Source organism: Melanotaenia boesemani, chromosome 3 (assembly GCF_017639745.1).
Source record: "Melanotaenia boesemani isolate fMelBoe1 chromosome 3, fMelBoe1.pri, whole genome shotgun sequence".
Taxonomy (NCBI): Eukaryota; Metazoa; Chordata; class Actinopteri; order Atheriniformes; family Melanotaeniidae; genus Melanotaenia; species Melanotaenia boesemani.
The window spans coordinates 28113389-28136388 of NC_055684.1; the positions used below are offsets into that span (position 1 = coordinate 28113389).

Sequence of the window (23000 nt, forward strand, 5' to 3'; positions counted from 1 at the left end):
GCAGGCCGGACTGATTTTTTTGCAACACATATCCGTCGGGTCTTGATGACGTGGTTAATTTGCGATCTGTTCTGTCTATTGTGTTTATTTTGAGCTTTTTACGGTTGTCTCGCGAATGTACGCGGCATTCACATAAAAATTGCCTTGCCTCCCTTTTGGAATGGACTGGAAAACATCTTAAAAACATTGTCTGCTTGGGTCCAATGCAAAAATGAATAAAGGGTGGCTTGAGCTCGAGAGTGATCCAGGTAATGCGTTTCGACAGACATCTCAGCTAACCATCGTTAGCTTCCACTTGAAATTAACTTTCTAAGCTGACAGATTTATTTCTCGCGAAGAAATACTTTAGGATAATACAAATAAATTATTAATAGTAATGTTAAAGTCATTTGCGTTATTTTGGTAAACATTTTTTAACAAGGGTAAAATGGAAGGAGTAACCTTAATATATCTATAAGACAAAGCTCTTTAAACTTGTTTTCTTTTGGGTCGTTTGTCAGTAGTTGAATCTCCAATGTTTTGTTCTTGCAGGGCTGTTCACTCTACTTGTGGAAGACTTTGGTGAGTAGTTGATATTTAAACATTCAAAAATTCCCAGCGATGCAAGCAACACCACAGCACTCTACTGTATGTTTGACTGGGGGCACTAAACCCATTTTAACTTTCCTTGGTCTGAATTTTTCCAAGGTGTTAAAGGTGTCCAAGTCGAGGAAATTTATGATCTTCAAAGCAAGTGTCAAAGGTATGTAACTTTATATCGGCAAGCTCTATGTAAATCTGTTTGGTTCACAATAATACTGTGTAAATTATAACTGCCTTATAGGTGAAGTTGACTTCCCCCGTTTATGCGTGAATAATAAATGCAACGAAGGTCTTGGTGAATGCTGCATCTCCTTTGTTTTATATCAGAGGTGCTTAGTGGAATTTTATTTTTCAGTCCTGTCTATGGCTTCATCTTCCTGTTCAAATGGATTGAGGAGCGCCGGTCCAGGAGGAAAGTTAACACTTTGGTTGATGAGACCTCTGTCATTGATGAGGAAATTGTAAACGATATGTTTTTTGCTCACCAGGTCAGTAAATTTCTGAAACAAATGTTTTTATACATTGCAACGAGTGCTGCAACAATATGGTCTTGAGTTCATAATTTAAAGGTTTTTTGTAGGCTGTCATATTACAGATTTAGCTGCTCCCTGTGATATAATTAGGATGCTCCTGATTACGTTATAATTATTAGTCTACCTGAATTGTGCAAGTATATTCCAGAAACTATTAAACAGTAGTCAAAATATTTGTAATTTCTAGAACTTGTTAGTTTATTTTAATAATCAACCTGAAGTAGATAAATCTAATTATTATTTTTACTGAGACACAACCAGTAGAGTTTAGTATTTTTGTGCCATTTGGACCCATAAACAATTTTTTTGCAAAGATGAAGTTGTCAAAATATATATATTAACATTTACTATACAATGGCTCTGAGTTGGACTCAGGTCAGTGTGGTAAAGACAAAAACAGCATGAGACGTGTGCTCAACTCTCTATAGTAGATCAGCTACTAATGATCAGGATATGATTTAAGCACCTCTTACAAATTAATAAACGCTAATGAAAGCTTCCTCTTAGTCAACATACATACATAGCATACATATATGTATATATATGTGTGTGTGTATATGTTACATTATTTGAAATTATTGTCTTATGACATGTTTATGGTTTCACTTTTGTACATAGCTGATACCCAACTCATGTGCCACCCACGCTTTGCTGAGTGTTCTTCTGAACTGCAGTGGTGTTGAGCTTGGCACCACGCTGAGTCGCATGAAGGCTTTTACAAAAGGATTTAGTCCAGAAGTAAGTTGTTTTTCCCCACTCACCCATGAATCTGTATTATTTTAAGTATAACTTGTTTTTGTTTTTTTTTTTTTTTTGCTGTAAGAAATCTGCAATCTTAGTATGTTGAGTAACATATCACAGATACTAAAATTGGTAGTATGTATAGCCCATGTGATTCTTATTAGTTTTAATTCCACACTTGTGTATGTATTTTTGGCTGGAATATATGTTTGAATTGTTTTACTCTGCCTGTATCCAACTTCATCCAAATCCAACTCTGCTCACATCCAATCTGAATGAGTAGATTTAGGATAAATTGGGCATAGCTGGAGTTTGATTGTCCAGTTCTACTTTTTTTTTGGGGGGGGGGGCGTTTAGACAAAAAAAAAAAATAGAAACTTACAGCATAGAATTCACTCTTTTGCAATTGCATTCATACACATACACCCATACACATACATACATGAGGAGTGAGGTGCCTGTCTCCACCATAAATTAGAGAGCTCACATTAGCAGACAACCATTTGCAAAGTTGATATGGGGGGGCTCCAAGGTAGCACCACCCTGGTCTACTTGATGTCCTGCTACCATAAAGCATATTTAAATTAACTTAGAAGTACATATCACCAGGGACCAAGAGAAAATAAAATATTAATGCTGTTCTTATTATCACCACCATCATTGATGACTTTACATGAGAACAACATTAGTCCATGGTTTATGTGTCTGTATATTTCAGTAAAGGATTCCAAATTTCTTCTCATTTTTTCCAAAGTCATTACATGCACAAGTTCATTAAGCCAGTTTCTGAAACCTGGAGTAGATGATGTTTTCCGTCCTTTGAGTATGAGTCTTTTGGCCAAAACCGTCTTAAGAAGCTAAGCAGTCCTACGAGGTTGTGGAAGGTTCTGTGTTTCTGTTGAGCACCCAAACAGAATCATATCTCTATCTGCGATTAGGTCTCTCTGGTTGACCCTCGAGTATAAGAAAAAAATGCTTGACCAAAATTGTTGAATAAGAGGACATTCCGGAAAAGAATGCAAAAATGATTCTTCAGTGTATTTACCTATATCACATATCGGAGATACATCGGGGTAGAATTTGTATAATGAAACCTTGGAGTAATAGAAACTATGAATCACTTTGAACTGCGTCAGCTTATTCTATTAATTGAGCAAATGTGAATTTACCTTCTTGCAGGTTAATGGTACTCCACTTGTGCTACCTCCATTCCCTTTCTGTAGCTCCACCCAACTTCATTTCTTGTCCCATATTTTAGCATATAACTTCCTGTTTTTTGTTTCCAGAGCAAAGGTTACGCAATAGGAAATGCCCCAGAGCTTGCAAGAGCACATAACAGCCATGCCAGGTAGGCTACAATTACTGATTCCTTTTCAGATTTTGCGATTGTACAGAAAACTTAAAGTCTTTTGATTGTAAGTGTGATGAGTCAAGCTTTGTGCATTCATCAGTTTCTAAAACGCATACCTTTGTGTTTCTTTGGAGACCGGAGCCCAGGCACCTGCCAGAGAAACAGAACGGCATCAGTGCTGTGCGAACCATGGAAGCCTTCCACTTTGTTAGCTATGTTCCCATCAAAGACCGCCTCTTTGAGCTTGATGGACTCAAGGCTTACCCCATTGACCATGGTGAGGCTTTTTATTGACATAGAAATGACAATTCAGTTAAAGAAATTCCTTATTTTTTTACTTTTATTTGAAATATTTTTCTTTTATTTGGTGCACATCCTGTAGTTAGGTAAGACCTTACTGGGTGCTCTGGAATCCAAGTTAAATAAAATAAATAAATAAATAAAATATAAAATGTGCTCCTCTTAAAATGACCAGTCAAAGAATGTTATTTAAACAAATACACACGCACCAAATAAAATAGATTTTGACTAATTTAATGCTTTTTTTATTTATGCATGTAGTGTTTTGTGAAATTTGCAGTTCTTAAGCTTTTACATGATGTATATTATTTCATTAAACTTTAGGGCCCTGGGGTGAAGATGAGGAATGGACTGATAAGGCTCGCCGTGTTATTATGGAGAGGATTGGACTGGCCACTGCTGGGTGAGTCATGCACCACTTAGCTCAAGTAGTAGAGATTTAGCTTCTGTGCTCACCCTTCAAGCATAATTCTCATTCTGCTGCTCTACTCTTTTTCAGCGAACCGTACCATGACATCCGCTTCAACCTCATGGCAGTGGTGCCTGACCGCAGGATGAAGTATGAGTCCAAACTGGAAATTCTAAAGAGGAATCGGCAGACTGTTCTAGAGGGTCTACAGAAGGTCAGGAATGGAGTTGAACTAAGTTTTTACACAATCCAGTCATAATCCCACAAGTCATAATACTTGTGAGAGTGTGTTAAACTTAATAGTTTTATGTATAAGCAGAAATTAAAGTAATTAGATGGGACCAGATTATATTCATACAGCATCTGCTCAATCATATTTGCCAATTTGCCATCTAGTCACTCACCATCTTTATGTTGTCCTCCGTTCCGTTTGGTTTTGTACTTATTGTTTTTTTTTTTAAACTATTTTAATGTTCTTTTGTACAATGTTCTTGGGTTTTTTGAAAGGCGCTTTTAAATAAAATGTATTATTATTATCTTGTGGGAAACTTGCACTTTTTTAAGGTGTCAGCCAAAGTTTGTTATGTCTTCAGATGATCCGGCTCACTCAACCTGAGCTTGTCCATGACAAGAAGCAGCAGGACTCTTCCTCTCCAGATGAAACCACCACTGCCATTAAGAAAGAAGCAGATGCAGGGCCAGGTACTTCCCAAGGGGCTAATACAGGTGTTCTGATTGCCCCTTTTTTCGATAGTCTTTCCCTGATTTATATCCAGTAAGTTCTGTAGAGGGTTATCATAAATGTTAAATTCATATATAAAAATACACACAACTGTCATTTTAGATTCAGTGGATAAAAGTGGGGCTCAGTCCAAAGGTGTTTCCAGCCCTTCAGGAAGCACTAAAATCATGGGCAAACCACAAGTCCCCTCTGGAGGAGGTCCCCAACAAGTCACCAGTCCCAGCCCCATTGTTCAACGCCTGCCTGCCTTCCTTGACAATCACAACTACGCCAAGTCTCCAATGCAGGTAAGAGACAGAATATGTCATTTGCCTGGAGAGACCACCAAATGTGCAACAAAATATTAAGTCAAGGGTACCGTCATTTTTGTCCAGGCCTGTTTCATGAGTTTATTTTTTAAATAATTCTGTTGAAGCATGGTTGAAAAGCAATGTCTGACTTTCATTGGTTAAATTTCATAGAATTTTTATTTATTATTATTTTTTTCAGATTCAAGTTATTTCTGTGACCATTGTGAGTTTTTCTTTAATTAAATGAAGGGTACCAACAATTTTGTCCACGTGTGTATAAAAGAACCACTTCATGCCCCATGACAGTAGCTGCGTTCACATGGAGCACTTTTGATCCGATCAAACCTCCAATCAGAATAAAAATGCATCATGTAAACACCTCAGCAGATCTGATCAACCTTGATCGGAAAGAGTTTTCAGTCCGATTGAGGAGTTGTTTAAACCTTTCCATGGTTAGATTTGCTGGAAAAAAATATAAATACATATGTAAACAGTCAGTCTGAAAAATGGCAGCAGCAAAACAGAACTGGACTGTGGTGGAGACGACGTTTTTATTCGAAACTGAGAGTCAAGAATTATTGTTGAGCATCTTGATGATCAAAAGGCTCTAAATAAAATAGATAATTCTTCATCTTCTAAATTAGTTCGCATTGCACATCTCAAAACCGTTCAGATTGTTTTAAATCTTTCCTTCGTATAAACAAACAGCTGATCGGATCAGTTTATCCAGCAATCAGATTGATTTCAGTTGGATGGATGAAACATTTGTCCATTTAAACGTAGCTAGTGTTCACATCTCTGTTCAACCTCTCTGTTTTCTTCTGTCTAAAGCTGCTAATAAATAAAAGGGTATTTAACTTGCCATGTCTCATCATGAAACTAGCGAAGGTTATTCAGTAATTCTGTGATTGACAGGAGGAGGAGGACCTTGCAGCTGGCGTTGGGCGCTCTCGAATGCCAGGTCCCCCTCAGCCCCCATACTCGGACGATGAAGATGATTATGATGAGGAGGAGGAAGAAGTGACTGGTTCTGTAAGAGCTTCCAGCAGGTGAACATTGTAATTAATTAATGAGTGAGGACTCTTTAATGTTGGGGTCTGAACTGATGCTAAAGCTCTTCAAATATTTGTTTCTTTAAGATTTAGACGGAAGGCGAGTCTGCGCTCACGAGCAGGTCGCGTTGGGACCGGAATGGAGAGCCAGATCGCTCTCAATGTTTTGGCTGAGAAACTAAAGAAGGAAGCTCAAAGAAAAGATGGTTTAAATACTCCTCTGTCTGTGCGCACTGAAGGTCGCACCGGGGGTATTTGTATCACATCTGCTTCACAGCCTTCACCGACACCCAGCAACGAAAGCACCGACACGGCCTCTGAAATTGGCAGCGCTTTCAACTCCCCCCTGCGCTCACCTGCACGCTCCCAAGCTGCCACGCGCCCGTCGAGTCCAGTTGCATCCCATCTGTCGCGTGTGCTGTTTGGAGAAGATGAGATGTTGAGGCTAGACTCCAGACATAACCGTGCCGTGAGAGAACTTGGCCCCTCTGTCAGTATAGCGTTGCTGCACCTACGGGAGGATGGAGTCGTATATGCTCTCCCTCCATCTGGTGAGTGCACAAGATCCTTACTTACAAAATTGGTACAAAAATCTCTGCTGCAGTGGAGTATATAATATTTTATTACAATGAGAACATTAGGCAATTGCATTAAGACTTGAAGGACTGTGTCCTACTTTTGATCATGTATTATACGCATTAAGATTAATTTTACAGAGTTGTCTATTCATTACCTGTGCAGGAGATTTGGCCGCTGAAGGCACAAAGCGGCCCTGCACTCCTGAGAAAGCAAAAGTTAAAGAGCAAGCAGATGAAAAAGATGGCGTAAAAGAGGGAGATGAGGGACCCTCTGTAGAGGTGAAGAAAGAAGAAGAGAAGAAAGCTGGAGTAGAGGTGAAACCTGGGAAGGAAAAGATCAGCACTGAATCTGGAGCAGACAGCAAACCTCCTGGTGATAAGTATTCACCCAAAGTAAGTCCAGAGAATGCCCTTTGCTATGTTGTACTGTACAGCATACCCTACTGAGCATATTTAAACTTTATAGGTCACACATGCACTTTTTTTTTTTTTTGCTTAAGATCCTTCTTAGAGGGCTGTGGCCAATGTTGTGCTCTAATACATACACAGACAATGGGTGGATCATTTCTGTTTTTGCAGGAGCTGTTAGCACTGCTGAAGTGTGTGGAGGCTGACATTGCCAATTATGAGGTGTATCTAAAGGAGGAAGTAGAAAAGAGAAAGAAATACAAAGTAGGTGTTCTTTACTAGAACTCAGTATACCTGGTGCTGTAGTGTTTTATTGGCTTTCAATCTAAATGATTTGCTTTCCTTTTTTCAGATTGATGATCAGAGGAGGACCCACAATTATGACGAGTTTATCTGCACCTTTATATCAATGCTGGCCCAAGAAGGTAAACCTGATTGTTTCTGCTACTTTTTTTTTCCAAGTTTATTTAGCCCTTCTGTTCCCCTTTCCATCCAAACCATCCCCTTAAAACCCCTCAAGGTTCCATATACAGGCAAAAGTGTTGTTCAAATCTTCTGGTACTGTGAATTGAAACACTTAATTCCACAAAGTTAAACGTGAAAGGTTCTTTTTCAAGATCTTAAGCAACATTTTAAGCAACTCCCCACTGGGAGGAGGCCCCAGGAAAGCAGGCCAGAGAGGAAAGTCTGGGTTTCCCTGCTTGGAAGCTGCCCCTGCAACCCGACTCCAGATAAGCGGCAGAAAGTGGATGGTTGGCTGGATAATTTGATATTTGGGCACCATGTTTTCAGGCCCTAAAGAGGCAATAGAGAACCATGGCTGATGGCTGATTCAGCATCCATCCTTCATCCTACCTGTACTCTGGGTGCTCTCCAGCCAGTAAAATTCATACCTATGTTATCTCTTGTCTCTGTCTCCGTCTCCATCTCTTTCTCTTTCTTTTCCTCCTTTCTTTCGATAATGTCCATATTCCTTTCTTTGCTAAATAAGCCACAGTGGGCATTCAAAACAGCCAGTCCGTCTGTATCTGGTTGCTGGCGTGTGACGTAAGGTGTAAAGTGAAATGCCACGCGTCGTCCCAGAAGCAAAAGTTGTGAAGTGCAGTATTTCAGCTTCGGAACGCTGCTGGGCAGCGACGGCTCCAGAAATGTGCACAATAAATGTCACTGTGCCATCAAACAAGTCAGGAATTCAGAGTTTTAAGGTTGGAAAGTTATATTACACATCTTTAAATAGCTTGTTAGGACTTAGGCTCTCTGACTTTTCGAACCTTGTCCCAACTACCATCAACCACTGGTGCCTCTTAGCTGCACTCTAAAGACACTCTGCTGCCCACAAAGCAGGAGGCAACTGTGAGCATAGCAACATGTTTTCTGGTAGCTGTTTCATCAGTTTAAAATGTAATTAAAAAGTGACAGTTAACAGAAATAGTGCTTGTTAAACTCAAGACTTCTGAGACTTTGGAAAAACTTTTTGTGAACAGCTTGTAAGATTTTGGAAAAGTAAAGCCCCCCCCCAGGATGATTTATCTTAAGTTTTTTGCTGCATTCTCACACAAAATTCAGCTTCCAAAGTTCGCAAATAGAAAAAGCCTGATGGAACAAGTCGTGTGTACTGATGAAGTTTCTTTTAATAATCAAAAAAAAAAAAGTCTTTGGCAGGAATGAGCAAAGTTGGGGAAAAATGCTGCAGAATTAAATGTTAAATTAAACGTTTCTTCAGCTGTTAAATTTGGGGGTGACTCAGATAGGCTTTGGGCTTGTGTTGCACCCAGTGGCAGCATTTCACTGGTTGGATGGATAATAGGAAAATGATTCTAATAAACGTCATTAAGACTTGGAAGCAGACATTTGTGCCTTGTGCCCTCGCCCTCACAGTCATCCACCATAAAGATTATTTAGATGTGTGGCCGGACCTCAGAAGGCCAGTGTGTCTGAGATGGCCCTGAATCTTTTACAGAACTAGAAGTGTTTTGCAGAACAAATAAACAAAGATCTCCCAAACAAAAACTGAAATATTCTTTGTAGGGTGCTGAAGTTTTGCTTTAGGCTGTATTAATGTCCTTTGTTAATCTTTTATTGAAACTGAAAAAGTGAAAAAATAAGAAATGTTGCTGAAATGTTTTGAGTATTGGTTCTTCACAAGTTCAAAGAAACCAAGCTTTTGCTAACAACTCTATACTCAGATCATCTTAATCCAACACTACATTTATTTTTTGTATTTTCATAAAGGATGTTTGTCGTAATATCAGAGTTGTTAAGTATCTTGGCAATAAACTGTGCCCCTCCATTTAATCAGCTTAAAACTCAGAATAAACCTAACTTTCTTTAATATTTTACATCATTTTATTGGCACTGTCACTCATTCTGACTGGATATCTTCTGCAGGCATGTTGGCTAGCCTTGTGGAGCAAAATATTTCCGTGCGTCGTCGGCAGGGAGTGAGCATCGGCCGCCTGCACAAACAGAGGAAGCCTGATCGAAGGAAACGCTCTCGACCTTACAAAGCCAAACGGCAGTAATTGCAGTCATGTCTGTAAGTAATCTGTGAGCACCAAGCAATCACCGCAGAGGAAGAAAAAAAAAAGGAAAAAAGCTGCACTCCTGATACTCATTCCTAGAGGCAGTGTAGAGTTGTACATTAGCCAGAGCCTCTTTTGCTTCGTGAAATGGACCGTATTTTTGGCCTTTTATTATTTACTGTATATATATCCTGCCATTATAGGCTGTAAATCTTCATGTGCCATTTCTATCTATAGATTGTAAATATGAAAAAGGCATGTCTCTGCACATGAATGCTTTTTATTGGAAGACATTTGCTACATTTTCATGGTCAATTCAACAGTTTGCTACGATATGACTTATTTAAACTCCTGTATATGTAACTGAATATTCACTTTGGTAACCACAAGTCAATATTTCTTCAGTGCCATTGAAGTATTGAATGTTTTGACAAATAAAGTTGTCTTTATTCATCCATAAATATTTAGTCTTAGTCTTAGTCAGTGCTGTATAATCAACTTTATGATGTTGCTATGAACAATTATAGTCTCAAGTCACAATCCATCTCTGTCTATTTTTATTTTCTCACTAGAATGACTTTTCATTAAAGGCTTTATTCTTTTTTTTTTTTTTGTCAACTTGTGCTTTGGGATTCTGTAAATGATAAACAAGCACTTGTTATTTTTGTATCCCATATGGATCTTAGAGTGAGTGATTATTCAGTTGGATGTGTGCAGCTGTGTGTTTTTGTACATATTTATCTGTTCTCTCTCTCTGTTCGCCTGTACGTGGAGTTCAGTAATTCTGTTTTTTTGCCAGTTCATTCTGCAATAAAGTTAGTGAAAATATCTTGCTCTGTTCCACTTTTATTTCTACATTTTTGGGTTTTAAAAGTGACTGACTGCTGTGGATTTTCCTGGATTAGTGAATAGATGGGTGTAAGATTTACTTTGGGGCTGGGAGCGGAGGAGAACTAAGTTACAAGATTTGTACTGTTTATTAGATTAAATGTGTATGTGGGTTTATTTTATATAACTGTTGTAGTGACAGTTGGTGTACACTAGGGAGAGCAATCATTCAGAGACAACTGGGAGTGCCTCAGATCTGTCCCTGTCACAAATATAAAAAAGCACAACACTCAAATTACTACATTGTTTTATGGTACTGCTGCTGTCATGTTAATATTCTTTTGCTTTTGTCACCATTTTGTTTATCAGACCAGTGTGTGTCTTTGTAGCAAATTACAAACTTTTAATTTGTTAAACAAAATAATCAAAATTAATTTTTACATAATGTCAGTAATGGACAGAGTTTTTGTTCTGTGTAGCATAATTTAATAAAGGATGTTTAGCATGTGATGAGTAAAACCACCAGTCTTAGAAGTACATATTTGTGGCAGTTTGTATGCATCTGATACCTCATTGCATGTTGGATCACTAGTATGAGCCTATAAAAATGGCACTGGCTTAATGGCTAAGTAGTGAAGTACCCAGCAGCCTAGGTGGGAGTGGGAGATAAAATTATACCCATTTTACACACGAGTTCAATAAATCCATTCTTTAGAGTTAACACCAATTTGCCTAAAGTTTTATGAAAGAGATGTCTATAACAAGTGTGATGTCCTGAAGCCACAGAAGACTTTTTTTAAATTTATTTTTATTCAACATCCAGAATCCAGAGCATTAGGTCTAGGATTAAAGACGATGAGCAGATTATTATGTTAGAGCTTTTCTTACAGGATTTCATTTAGCCAGTTATCAACAGTTGCTGATTCATGATCAATCAAGGAAAAACAATACAAGCAAAATTATTCATCTAGTACATTTATTTAATCTAAAGCATAGTTTAGTAGTTTGTCACATTTATCATACACCCTCAGCACATAAGGGGGCAAAGATACTAAAAAAATTTTCAGAGAAGATTTTCTTAATAGTATGGCATGATTTCTAAAACTTTTTTTTATTTCTGCAAACACTGTGCTTTTTTCCGCATGAGAAAAAAGTTGAGTTTTGATAAACAGTCCTTTTTAATGTTTTATCTCATCTGGTTGTCAAGTTTAGTGGTGACAGCGAGTTTTTCAGAAAACTCAAACAATCACACTTTACCATAGTGGCTTGAATGGATTTGCTTGTTATAATCTGAAACTATTTGAGTTGGTTCGATCTTTTCTTTTCTTTTCTTTTCTTTTCTTTTCTTTTGTATGGTTATTTTTGTGTTGAATAAATAAGAAGAATAAACAGACAATAATAGCCTTTTTAATAGCCTTTTTTATATCATCCCAATATATAACGATTTTTTAACTTAGCTGTTTATCTGGTGTACAGAAAGCTAACCAAGACACATTATAAAAAGGTCAAGAACCAATAAATACTAGTCTCCATGTCTTTATTCAAAATCTTATGATTACCATGACTTTATTAAGTATTATTAAGTCTTTTGAAAAATTCATTTTAGTCAAGTTTCAATCGTTTATTACTTTTGGTTATTTTCCAGGATGAAATGGATTACTTTCATGTTATTAAACAAAATACATGTTATACCTCACAGGTGACCATGATCATTTGAAATGATCGTGCGAGATCCTATATCCTTTTGGCAGGCCATATTTCAAGCATTCCTTCCGTTCTCTCTTGTGTCTCCATCATTTAGGTTCCAAAACAATTAATCTATAATAGGAGAGACGTGAACTGAATCGAGGAGGTTTTTATGGTCATTCGTCTTTCGCCCTTAAGGGATATTTGCGTGGTGTTATGGGGCTTGACACAACTGAGCACTGTGAACGCGCACGTACGAGCCACACAAGTCACCACCCATTGCGTCTGCGCGCTCCTTCACCTTCTCCGTCAACGCGCGTGCTCCGTGCGGGATGCTGAATTGTAGGTGATGATGGCGGAAGGGGAGCAGCGCTGAGTTTCATCTGAGTTTTTACCACAGCTGTAAAACCATCTACAACATCGTTTCTCTCCGTCGAGACCTATCCCGAGACGATGGGGAACGAGGCCAGTATGGAGGGGGAGGGACAGGCGGGACAGGCCGGCCCCGCCGTCCCTGCAGCAGGGGCTCCGACTTCCATTTCAGCACCACCGGACTCTGGACAGCTCATCAAGCCCAGCAACGGAGCGCCAGCCGGAGGAAGTGGGGCTGCACCCGGGCCGGGGATTAACAGGTAGCCGCGATAGCTAGGAGGCTTCTCCACCAAACTGTGGAGCGAAATCAGGGAGGCTACACAGCGGGCAGCGTGGAGTGTACCGTACATTAGTACAGAGAGGAGCCTCGGATCAGACGACTGCGTGTATATAGACTTGAATGAACGCTTAATTATTTATTTCAATATCCTTGTCAACACAATTTACCACCCCCTTTTTAAAGCTCTGTGTTTTGGGCAGCAGCTGCCGATTAGTCAGCGACACTTTGGCTCGAATTTGATGTGCAAAGCTTTCGATGAAGGATCAATAATATGTTAATATAGTTTTCTGCCGATACAAGAGGAATTTCTACGCCCGTTTTCACCATGTCTGTCCTATGGATTTAATGAGTATCATGAATGAAGGGGCGACATTTTTTTCTATCTCATAGTAAACGTGAATACTATGTAACGGATCTAAGAAGCATTATTGTTCTCATAGTGTCAGGTGATTAATAAATAAAAAATGTAAATGATGCAAAGTGCACTGCATCTCACGTTGAAGGGCTTAGTAGGTTCTATTACAGGTTGCTTTGGCATGATTAGCAGTTAATACAGTCATTTTGAAAAACACACCGTGCCTGCAGACGTCTGTATCTTGATGTCAACGTTGTGCAGGGTGACAGTGATCCCATCAGATATCACCAACGTCACTGAGAGAACAGGTCCAAAATGTATATACCATAGCTGTCTCATTGATCAGTTCTCAGTCTCAAATCAATACCCAGTGAGAGAAAATTGTTTTTCATCACTGAAACTGCACAGAAAAGGGTTACTTCATCTGGAAAAATGGTGTTGCATCTCTTTAAAGGGAACCCAGACACTGAGATCAGACACTCTGACAGAGGCATGGGCAGCCTTACATGACAGTGCTTCCCTCCTACTGGTAGGTCCATATTAAACCCCAAACTGGCTAATGCTAACACAGTAGGCCGATAAAATATTAGCCCTTTGCTAATTATCGCTGTGATCACATGTACTAGCTTGTAAGTCAGCATTTTCTGTGTTGGTGTGTGGTAGGGATTACGCTACTATCAAGATCTGATATTGCCTTAATTACACAGTTCAGCAGTTGTAGACCTGAATACACTGACATGCAGAGACACAGCTGAATCTTGGATTTGCCACACCTGCTTACAGTCAAATCATACTTGCATTTCAGCCTGATGTTTAAATAGATTTATGGATTTGCTGCAAGCTTTTGCACTCAAGGCTAAAATTCAAGGGTAAAGCTAGATTCTGTGGAAAATACATTTTTTCTTTGTTCATTTGTAGCTCAATTTGTGTTCTTACACATAAAGTTTTAAAGGTGTGTGCAAAGATTGCCTTGTACTTTTAACAATATCCAGTCCTATCTGTGTTTCTACTTAGAACACTCACAGTTCATCCTGTATATTCACCATGGGTCAGTTTTTAAGGCTTACTACTCCCTTGTAATCTCATGATTCTTTTATATCTTGATCTCTCTGGTATCCACTCTTAGGTGTCTCATAAAGTGATGGTGAGGGCAGTATGCTATAAAAAAGAGAGACATAATGAGAAATAGGCAGAGAGAACGAGTCTCTATAATTTAGTTAATTTAAATGGTTTTCTTAAGAGTGCAAATCTTGATTTAAGATATTTCTTTACAAAGAATTTGTGAGTTTCAGAAACACAGAGACAGGGGCTGGGTTGAAGTTGTAGATAGAAGACTTTCATTTTAATTGAAATTATTTTTTAGCATTTTATGAGTTTGCCTGTTAGTATGAATAGAGATATTATAAGTTTTATTTAACCTTATTTTATACAGGATTTCTTTGCTCTATTTCAGGCCATGATGCAGTTTATTCAGTCTCTGCAAGAGAACAAAGTCTGAACCCTTATAGGAGTTTATGATGCTGTGGGATTTGGTCGACCCTTCTGCTTCACGGAGCACCACTATAATTGTTTTCTTCTTTTATCATAACAGCTTTGACTAAGTGCACAGTCATCCTGATCTGTTGACCATTACTGAAGAGCATTCTGACACAAGCTCCAAATTGTTTCCTGTTTACAGCAATATGCTCAGTCTACTTTTGCTACACCAATCAGACATAAAAGACCATTAGTTTAATATTATGTACATCCCTCTCATGTCACCACAACATCTCAGTCTACTTTTAGCATCAACACTGCCTTGTGGTGTCTGCAGTGGCTCGTTTAAGTTTTGTTTGGGCATATGGATCAGACTTGTCTCAGTGTTTCCTATGGATGCTTGATCTGAGTAGTGTCTTTGTTGTATTTCTTGAGCAGCAGCTCTAACCTCAAAGTTTGGAGTGGTACATTGTCCTGCTGGTCAGACGTCACTGCTGTCAGAAATGGGAGTTTGCAGGATTGGTTGTGCATGGTCTGCTACAATGTTAATGTGAGAGGTCAGAGTAAAATCCACGTGAATGTCATGACCCACAACTTCCCAGCAAGACTGCATGAAAACAACATGGTCAATATTATACACCTTGCCTGTCAGGAGTTTTGATGGTATAAAATGTTATCTATTTACTTTCTGTCTCATAGCTACTAAATGAGGAATAACACCCACTCCACCATGTAATAGCATATGCTATACAGAAAATCACCAAACAGCTATAACATTAAAACCACTGACAGGTAAAGTGTCTCATCTTGGAACAGCTCCGATTTCTTCTGAGAAAGCTGCACCCATACATGCTCGAAGAACATAGCAGAGTCTGAGGTCTTCAACTGGCCTATAGAATTCCCCAAAACCCATCTGATAGGATCTGTGAGAACCAAGTCTAATGCACAGAGACCTCACCCCACAATCCACAGGTCAGCACAGGCACTCTAGGACACCATCAAATGGTTTTTGTCCATACTATGACTGGTCAGAGCTCATTTGGCTATTCTTTCATCAGGTGGTTATACTGTTATGACTGATCAGTACAAATGTGGAAAGATACCTGATTCAGTGTGTTTAATGTATGCTACCAACATGAGTTATCTTCAAACCCAAATAAAGGCAGAGTTCATAAAGTCCATTAAAAAAATTGAAGCACTCATGTCCTAAGACATAACGTTCAGACAGCATGACCTTATAATAAATTTACCTGTAGCAGTGAGAGCACTCCACACTGTGTAACCTAGAATTACTAAATGGTTGTAAAACCTCCAATAATGCAAAGGTAGTTCTTATTGTTAATGAGATTGTTCCAAACACTATAGTATACAGAAACTTTTGTAATGTGTAATATGTATGCTTTTAGAGTTTCCTTTGGCATTTTAGTTGCTTTAATTTTAGTGGCAAATTAGACATTTTGTAGCAAAAATACTATGCTAAATCAATCTGTAAATGCAAACATTGGATAGACCTTTATATTGATCTGAATAACAGTCATCAATATGTTTCTACTGTCGGCTATTCCTAGTTGATGTCTCAGCCCCACATGAGCTTTTTTGTTTGAATTAACGAGCTAAGGTTGTCTGAGTCTATGTGATAAAATATTCTGAAAGTACAGAAATCAGAAGTGTGGTGGTTCACTCTAACCACACCTTTCATTATGTTTTTATTTTTTTGTTTGTTTGTTTTAACACTTTTGCTAGTGACCTCTGTCCTAGACACCTAATAGTTAGTTTAGTGTTCAACACAGTCATGATTTAGGTGCATTTGTCAGCACCTCACTACAGTTTTGGATGGCTGAAAAAGTAATGAAACAATTTTTTTTGCTTGAGTTTTTTCTGTCTTTTGAGTGGTTATTCCTCTCTTCAATTCTTTGTCTAAATTTTTGTTAGGAAATAGTTTAATATGTGTTTGTTGCTTGTCTATCTTATTCAAAGACAGAGGACACCTTGTCCGGTATCCAATGTGTCCAGAAGTCCTTGCAGGACAAAATTAAATCTGTTCTGCTGAATAATTATAATCTGAAAATATTTCCTCTGGGGGGGAAAAAGCAGCATTTGTCTGATGTGACATTCCCCGAAACTGCTGAAAACAGCCATAACAGATGTTGATACTATTTTGATGAGCAGATATTCAATGTTGGATTTAGACTTCGTGTCATGTTTTTACTTGGACATTTACAACAAAGGTTGCTTCTGTACACATGCAGATCTGATTCATCTGCTGTCTTTCTGCTTTGACCTTTAAATATTACTAAATGGGAAGCACAAGATAGCTTTTCACTCAGAGGCCGCAGTTACCCAGTTTCATTTACAAAGGACTGAAGTATAAATCAATAAGTAACATATAGCATTTCCATTAAACATAGACTGATACAGATATACTGTAGCCAAATACATGGCTAAAATTAAATAGAAACTATCAGATTATCATCTCTGTTCCACAAAACAAGTGACAAACTGGATGTTAATAATAAAAGAATGAACACAAAAAAATACTTGATTGGCACATCGAGCGTGGCTCACCATGAAGGCCATACACGTAATAGATTTTGCCAGCTAAAACACTATTTGTTGAATACTAGATATAGGTACACACATGGCTGCTGACATCGTATAGAAACAAAATATATATTTACTTTATGACAGGGGTTGGCTAACTCTGTCTTCTTGTTTCTAGTTTCATAGTTTAGCTAAACCATGTGACTGCTTGCTAGTACCCCATGGTCTGATTAACAGCATTTGAACTATTAAGATAGGCCTGCAGCTTATTTTGAGTGGTATTCTCATCTCCTCCTTTTTCTTGCACGCTACCAAAATACCCTTTGCTATAGGAAACAATCTCACCAGAACAGTAAACTCACTGACACACTGAAGTTGGCATGTCTTGATAAAGATTTGGACCATGCTGGAAGGCAAACCTGAGATTCTTCAATGTTTTTCTCACAGTTTTTTTTCATCAAAAGTAGTTGTAATTTTAAACTAATTTACAGGGACATTGTTACTGGGCTCAGTGTAACCCAAGTCAGGTAAAGCGGCACAAACAAATCAGGGTGGTTTTTATTAGAATGAATGATAGGATGATGCAGTCGTAGTGTTGACCATTGCTGACACAGGGATTTAATTACACCTGACTATGAAAGACTAGTTGCTCATATTACTGATCATATATGCGGATGGCATACATTTTCTCATCTATTTTTTGGCATTGTTGGGAAGTAGTTTGCAAACTGTCAAACAATTCCTTTAAGATTGATAATGCGGTGCAGCTGCGATGCTAATTAGTGTAATCGTAGTGACAGTGGGATTCTGTCACGTGTATTGTTTATATTGTGTAGAATAAAAGTGTCTCTCTGAACTTTAACAGGGCGTTTCCAGTATAACAAAATATCATCACAGAAATGCGCTGCTTACCACATTTTCATAATAGATATACACAGCCACAAGTTAATCTCAGTTGACTCTCATTTAATGATGAATCAGAATACATATAAAAGAAAGACTCTTGAAAAGATGTCTACCACTTTAAACTTTTTTTTTTTTTTTTTATCTTTTAACCCTTGTTAAGCCATATCTAAGGCTTTGCATAAATCACACAAGTCTCCAGTAGGTATCTTTGCTATTCAAGTGATAGTTATTATGTGAAGCTATCCTTTACATTATGAAGAGAAATATCTAATATTTGGACTTAGATTAATCTCCAGCATGTATTATTAGGTTGGTGCTTTATAATATCTGTCCAGATTAGCCTCAGACAGCAAGAGAGCAGGTCGGCCATGGAGTGTCAACACTTGTGTTGAATTTCAAATTTAACAGGCTAGCAATGTTTTGAAAAGTGTAGACTCTTCCCAGATGGGCTCACTGCGGTGAACACAGGACTCCTGTAGATCAAGGTTAGAATTGTCCAGCCGTTCCAGTCATCGGCCGTAGCTAACAGGTTGTATTTTAGCTCCTTGCTGTCTCCCTTTATTTTCACTCTCCCATCACGGTAGATGCAGGGCTGCCGCTGAGACTGTCTTTGAGGATGACAAACCATAACAAAACAAAGTCTGAATTGTTCTGACAGTGGAAATTCTTAGTTCATATTTAACTATTTGCTTTAATGCCCTCAAGGACAGAATGAGCAAGAAAACCCATGTTTACAATATTGTTAGACTTCTTTTGTTCCACCACAAACACGTTGCTGAGGCCAGAACAGAACAGCTTCAGAGTGAAAACAAACCACAAGAACTTCACAAATGCTGATAAAAGAAACATAAAGTAGTCAATATTTGCCTTTCTGTTGGCCAGACTTTTTACTTGTCTGCTATCAGATTGTAGGGTACTACAATAAAATATTTTACTGTTACATGGACCAAAATTCATCACAGAATTAAAGGGCTTTAAATGTCAACACTCAAGATGCACAATATGTCAGATGTATAAGCTACATTTTGTATATTGTACAGATCTAAAAGGTCTACAACATAAATTGGTTTTACTTCAGTGAGTCCTGAGTTCCCATGCTCAGATTCTTCTCAGATTCTCCACAAACTCCATTCTTCCATTATTATCTTCCTTAATCAACCTAAAACACTGCTGTGTTTATGATGAACAGTGAACGTTAGACAAATTGACAAAAGCTAAATTAAGCTCATCAAAAACAGCTGCTTGAGAGTATGCTGTGAAGGCTGATCAGTTTTTCTCAAATAAATAAACAAATAAATAAATAAATAAGGGAAAAACTGGTTATTTTCACCCTTGAGCGTAGTGGGTTTATAATTAAATTGATTTGTGCAATAGGTGAACGTGATTCCTCGTATAAAGGTTGAAGTATTTGTGATGATGTGTCTTTCTGCTACTAAAAGGCTGCAGTAAACTTCCAGCAGGTGTATTTGTAGGCGTGTGCTTGTGTGAGAATAAAAAGTGTTTTATTAATTATTTACAAACATGTCTAATTCAATGTTCTGTAACACATAAAAAATGAGTCTACCTTGTAAAGCAAGAACGTGTCAAATCTGAAAAATAAATGTGAAAACAGATAATGTTAGCATACGTGTGTATGTGTAAAATGGTATAATACTGTAACGGTGAGATGAACGAGGTAGATTATGATTTTACAGAGCATCTCAGAAGTTAACTCTTGAGTGTTTTAGACTGTGATATAATAAATGAAGTAGACAGAGAATACACAAGTATCGTTCATGATGTGAGTTTGAAATAATACTTTTGTTTTGTGACATTTGTGTGACAGTATTTCCAGGCCCAGTTTGTGTTTATAGAAGTGTGAAAAAGATAAAAAATTTTCACAACTGATTGTCTTTCTGCTGCCGAATCAGCTGTGCTCCTAAATCATGACACATGTGATTTCAAACACGTTCTTTGTTTTCTTTACCCTTCTCCTGCCAGACCACCTCCATCAGACCCTGGACCTAAAGCAGGAGCCCAGAGCAGTCACGGGACAGGTGACAGGTTAGCCTCCCATGACACCCCTCAGCATGCTGCACCTCAAGGAGAGCAGGGCCAGGGTCATGTGGCCAGGAAGAACCTGCAGGTGGACTTGGGTAGCAGCAGGACTGGGAGGTCCCCTTCTGTGTCCCCAGATCGAGGCAGTGTCCCCACCTCCCCTTACTCTGTGCCTCAAATTGCTCCCATGCCCAGCAGTAAACTGTGCCCAGTCTGCAAAACCACTGACCTGATGGGCACCGGGGACGACAAGCCAAACTTCAACACCTGCACACAGTGCCGATTCATGGTGTGCAACCAGTGTGGCTTTAATCCCAACCCTCACCTAACAGAGGTAGGCACCATTTATTTATTGAATTTCTTTTTCTTTTTTCACCCACTTGTTTTGCAGTGGTAGGAATTTTTTTTTTAACATAAACACTTAGTCCTGAGTAACAAACATAATCAATATATGCCACGGTGAATTCCCATGGAATATCTAAACACATAAATACTGTCAAAATGGTCAACAAATATAGAAAATGAGCTGTGTTGTTGGAGGAAGAAACATATCCAGAGGGAATTCAGGTGAACAGAATTACACACTGTCTGAAAGCTGAAAAGAACAAAATTAAAGAGGTACCTATTTAATGCAAACAAACTTGCAATATAGATTTCTGAATAAAAATCATCTTAAAATCACATGGACCTTAAAGAATCACATCATACAACTGACTATAGAAAACCTTAGGACTAAGATCTTTACATCTTTAGACTTTGTTTAGTGTTACATTATTTCCCCTGTGTGGGGCTATATGAGTCATATGTTTATGTTGTGTATAGAGGCTGCTCTTGTATGTGACAGCCTGAAATTTTTTACACAACTTTTTGCCTTCCTCTCAGCTGCATATCAGCTCTGCCATTAATAACATTCATTGAAAGGTCACGTCATAGCAGTGAAAACCTCATGTATAAAGTGTTTTAATAGAGATAAAGTATAATAACACCATATTAAAAGTGTAAAGGACATTCATCTGTGTTAACATATAATTCAGGAGCTTCTTTTTTTATTAAATTAGATTAGGAAATTATTTTTAATTAGCCATGTTTACACTGATACAAGTTAAAGTCACACTTTATGGTTAGTAAAGTGTACTAAGGGCTTGTATTGCACTGTTTGCTTTATTCAATTAAGTTTACTAACAAAATAAATAAAATTTTAAGGCAAAAGAAACTGAAATCAGTAAGGCAACAATAAATATGCGTACACACGGTTTCTTCTTCTACAGCTTTTTCCAGAAAGTCAGACAGCGGTGTAAATGCATGTCATGATTGGAATAACTTTTTTGTAAACAGTACAGGTCTGATTTGAATTACAGCCCGATTTTGTCCATGTAAACATGGGTATTGACATTTTTGGACAAAGTTAATAATACTGTTGTTGAATTTGCTGTGACTGGTTGACAAGCAGGACTGGACCAGCTGGCCTGGAGTCATCATATGAGATCAGCTGTATGCAGGATGACGGTATTGAAATTCTAGTTGTAGACATGATTTGCCTTGATTAGGGAAGTAGTTGATAATCTGCAGGGCTTGTGATCTTTCATCTTTAAAAAAACAAGTTGTCACACACTTTCTTGCTAACGTATTTCACTTCATATTGACCACAATTAATCAGAAGGGACTATATGGAGTAAATTCAGCTTTTTTCCCCATAGTTGTTGTAACTACAAGTATCTCCACTTGTCACTTGCATATTTACTGTATGTTGTGTAGCCATCCTTGCAGGCACTTTTAAGTTAGCATCTAAATAATGTTCCAAGCTTCCAAGCTATAACACCTCTAAAGACAACACTATACATTTCCCATCATTCACAATTACTCATGTGCAAGTAAACAATCATCAAAGTAAACAGGTAGCTGAGAAAGCCTTTTGCCTTAATCCTAAAATAGTCATTTTCCTAATTTGAATTAGGCTATGCCTCACTGTTACTGTGAGTCAAGTGTGGCTGTGTCATCTGTCACAAAGTTTCACATCAGCTCCAGTGACTCATGTAGCAAACTGCAGTAATGCAATGTTAGTTAAGCTGGCCTGCAGGCTATCAGAGCAAATATAGGCTTATTACATACCAGTTTAAAAGGAATATATGTTTAGTTTTTTTAAATATAACAGTGTGGATGTAAATAAACCAAGTAATGCCTGTGTTTAAGCATGAGTACATGTACATATACGTGTGTATTTGTGCGTAGAAGAGGACAGACTGCAAATGTAGTTAAAAAAAAAGGAAGGTGTGGGACATGAAAGGTTGAGAAAAAAATGCATGGACCAAAGTGGAAACAGACAGTAGAGAATAGATCACGGCAGGGAGTGAAGGAGAGCACGGCAGTAAAGGGAAATGCGAAGGTGGATACTTTTCAGCTCAGCCTTGGTTAGCTTGTCAGATGCTGACAAGAAGAGAGACAAGGAGGGAGAAGGCGCAGCCTCTGGAGACCTGAAGATTTACCCCAATAACCTACTTAGCATGGATTGGGCTTTTGCCTCACTGCAGCATGTCTAAAAAAGCCTTATCACTCATCAGGGAAACTGATTATGGCCAACTTGTTGCCGATCAAGGGGATGATAACAGTAAGGTTGATGATGACTGGAATTGTGATCACACTGATAGTTTCTGGCCAAGAGAACTGTAGTAAAAAGTTCCTCCTGAGTAGATGGAGATATCCTTTTTAACCTTCATGTTTAAATATTTTTAAGTTGAGTCCAATGAAGTACGGAACTTTGGATTTCAGCACACAAAAGATTTAAAAATAGTTTGCTGTAATTGTAATATAATGGAGAGTCCTTTTGGAGTTTTAAGGACATCTGTGGTCATATCTCATTATATTACTGTAACTGAATTACAACAGAAGTGCAGTCAGGCTTTGTCAGCAATCTTTAATGTTTAAAATACATTACTTTGCCATTAAACTGTACCAGGTTGTAAGGATAAGCATTTAGGTGTAACACATTACTTCGTAGCCCTAACTCTTAACCC

General features: G+C 38.2%; 2 protein-coding genes across 3 annotated transcripts in view; both read left to right on the top strand.

Annotated features, from left to right (window-relative positions):
• Nucleotides 1-39: 39 nt before the first annotated feature.
• Nucleotides 40-10336, top strand: bap1 (BRCA1 associated protein-1 (ubiquitin carboxy-terminal hydrolase)). 2 transcript variants are annotated; one of them, XM_041979717.1, is made up of 17 exons: nucleotides 40-248; nucleotides 532-561; nucleotides 688-742; nucleotides 938-1070; nucleotides 1734-1853; nucleotides 3143-3204; nucleotides 3342-3484; nucleotides 3832-3910; nucleotides 4007-4130; nucleotides 4510-4642; nucleotides 4761-4945; nucleotides 5864-5997; nucleotides 6088-6551; nucleotides 6742-6971; nucleotides 7158-7250; nucleotides 7339-7411; nucleotides 9375-10336. In XM_041979717.1, the coding sequence occupies exons 1-17, from the start codon at nucleotides 212-214 to the stop codon at nucleotides 9506-9508; spliced, it is 2229 nt and encodes a 742-aa protein (XP_041835651.1). In that variant the 5' UTR covers nucleotides 40-211; the 3' UTR covers nucleotides 9509-10336. The 2 variants fall into 2 exon arrangements, with proteins under 2 accessions (XP_041835651.1, XP_041835652.1); XM_041979718.1 differs by having other exon boundaries at nucleotides 41-248; nucleotides 4510-4618.
• Nucleotides 10337-12475: 2139 nt separating this feature from the next.
• Nucleotides 12476-23000, top strand: part of bsnb (bassoon (presynaptic cytomatrix protein) b) — a 75001-nt gene continuing 64476 nt past the window's right edge. Inside the window, exons 1-2 of the mRNA XM_041980977.1 lie at nucleotides 12476-12654; nucleotides 19933-20323. Of these exons, the coding sequence (XP_041836911.1) occupies nucleotides 12476-12654; nucleotides 19933-20323 (570 nt within the window). The remainder of the gene's footprint in view (nucleotides 12655-19932; nucleotides 20324-23000) is intronic.

Excerpts from the sequence above, each read along its gene's own strand:
- bap1 (XM_041979717.1), top strand. The coding sequence starts at position 212 with ATGAATAAAGGGTGGCTTGAGCTCGAGAGTGATCCAG. Across the intron at positions 562-687 it reads TCTACTTGTGGAAGACTTTG|GTGTTAAAGGTGTCCAAGTC; the intron begins GTGAGTAGTTGA and ends AATTTTTCCAAG. Across the intron at positions 743-937 it reads CTTCAAAGCAAGTGTCAAAG|TCCTGTCTATGGCTTCATCT; the intron begins GTATGTAACTTT and ends TTTATTTTTCAG.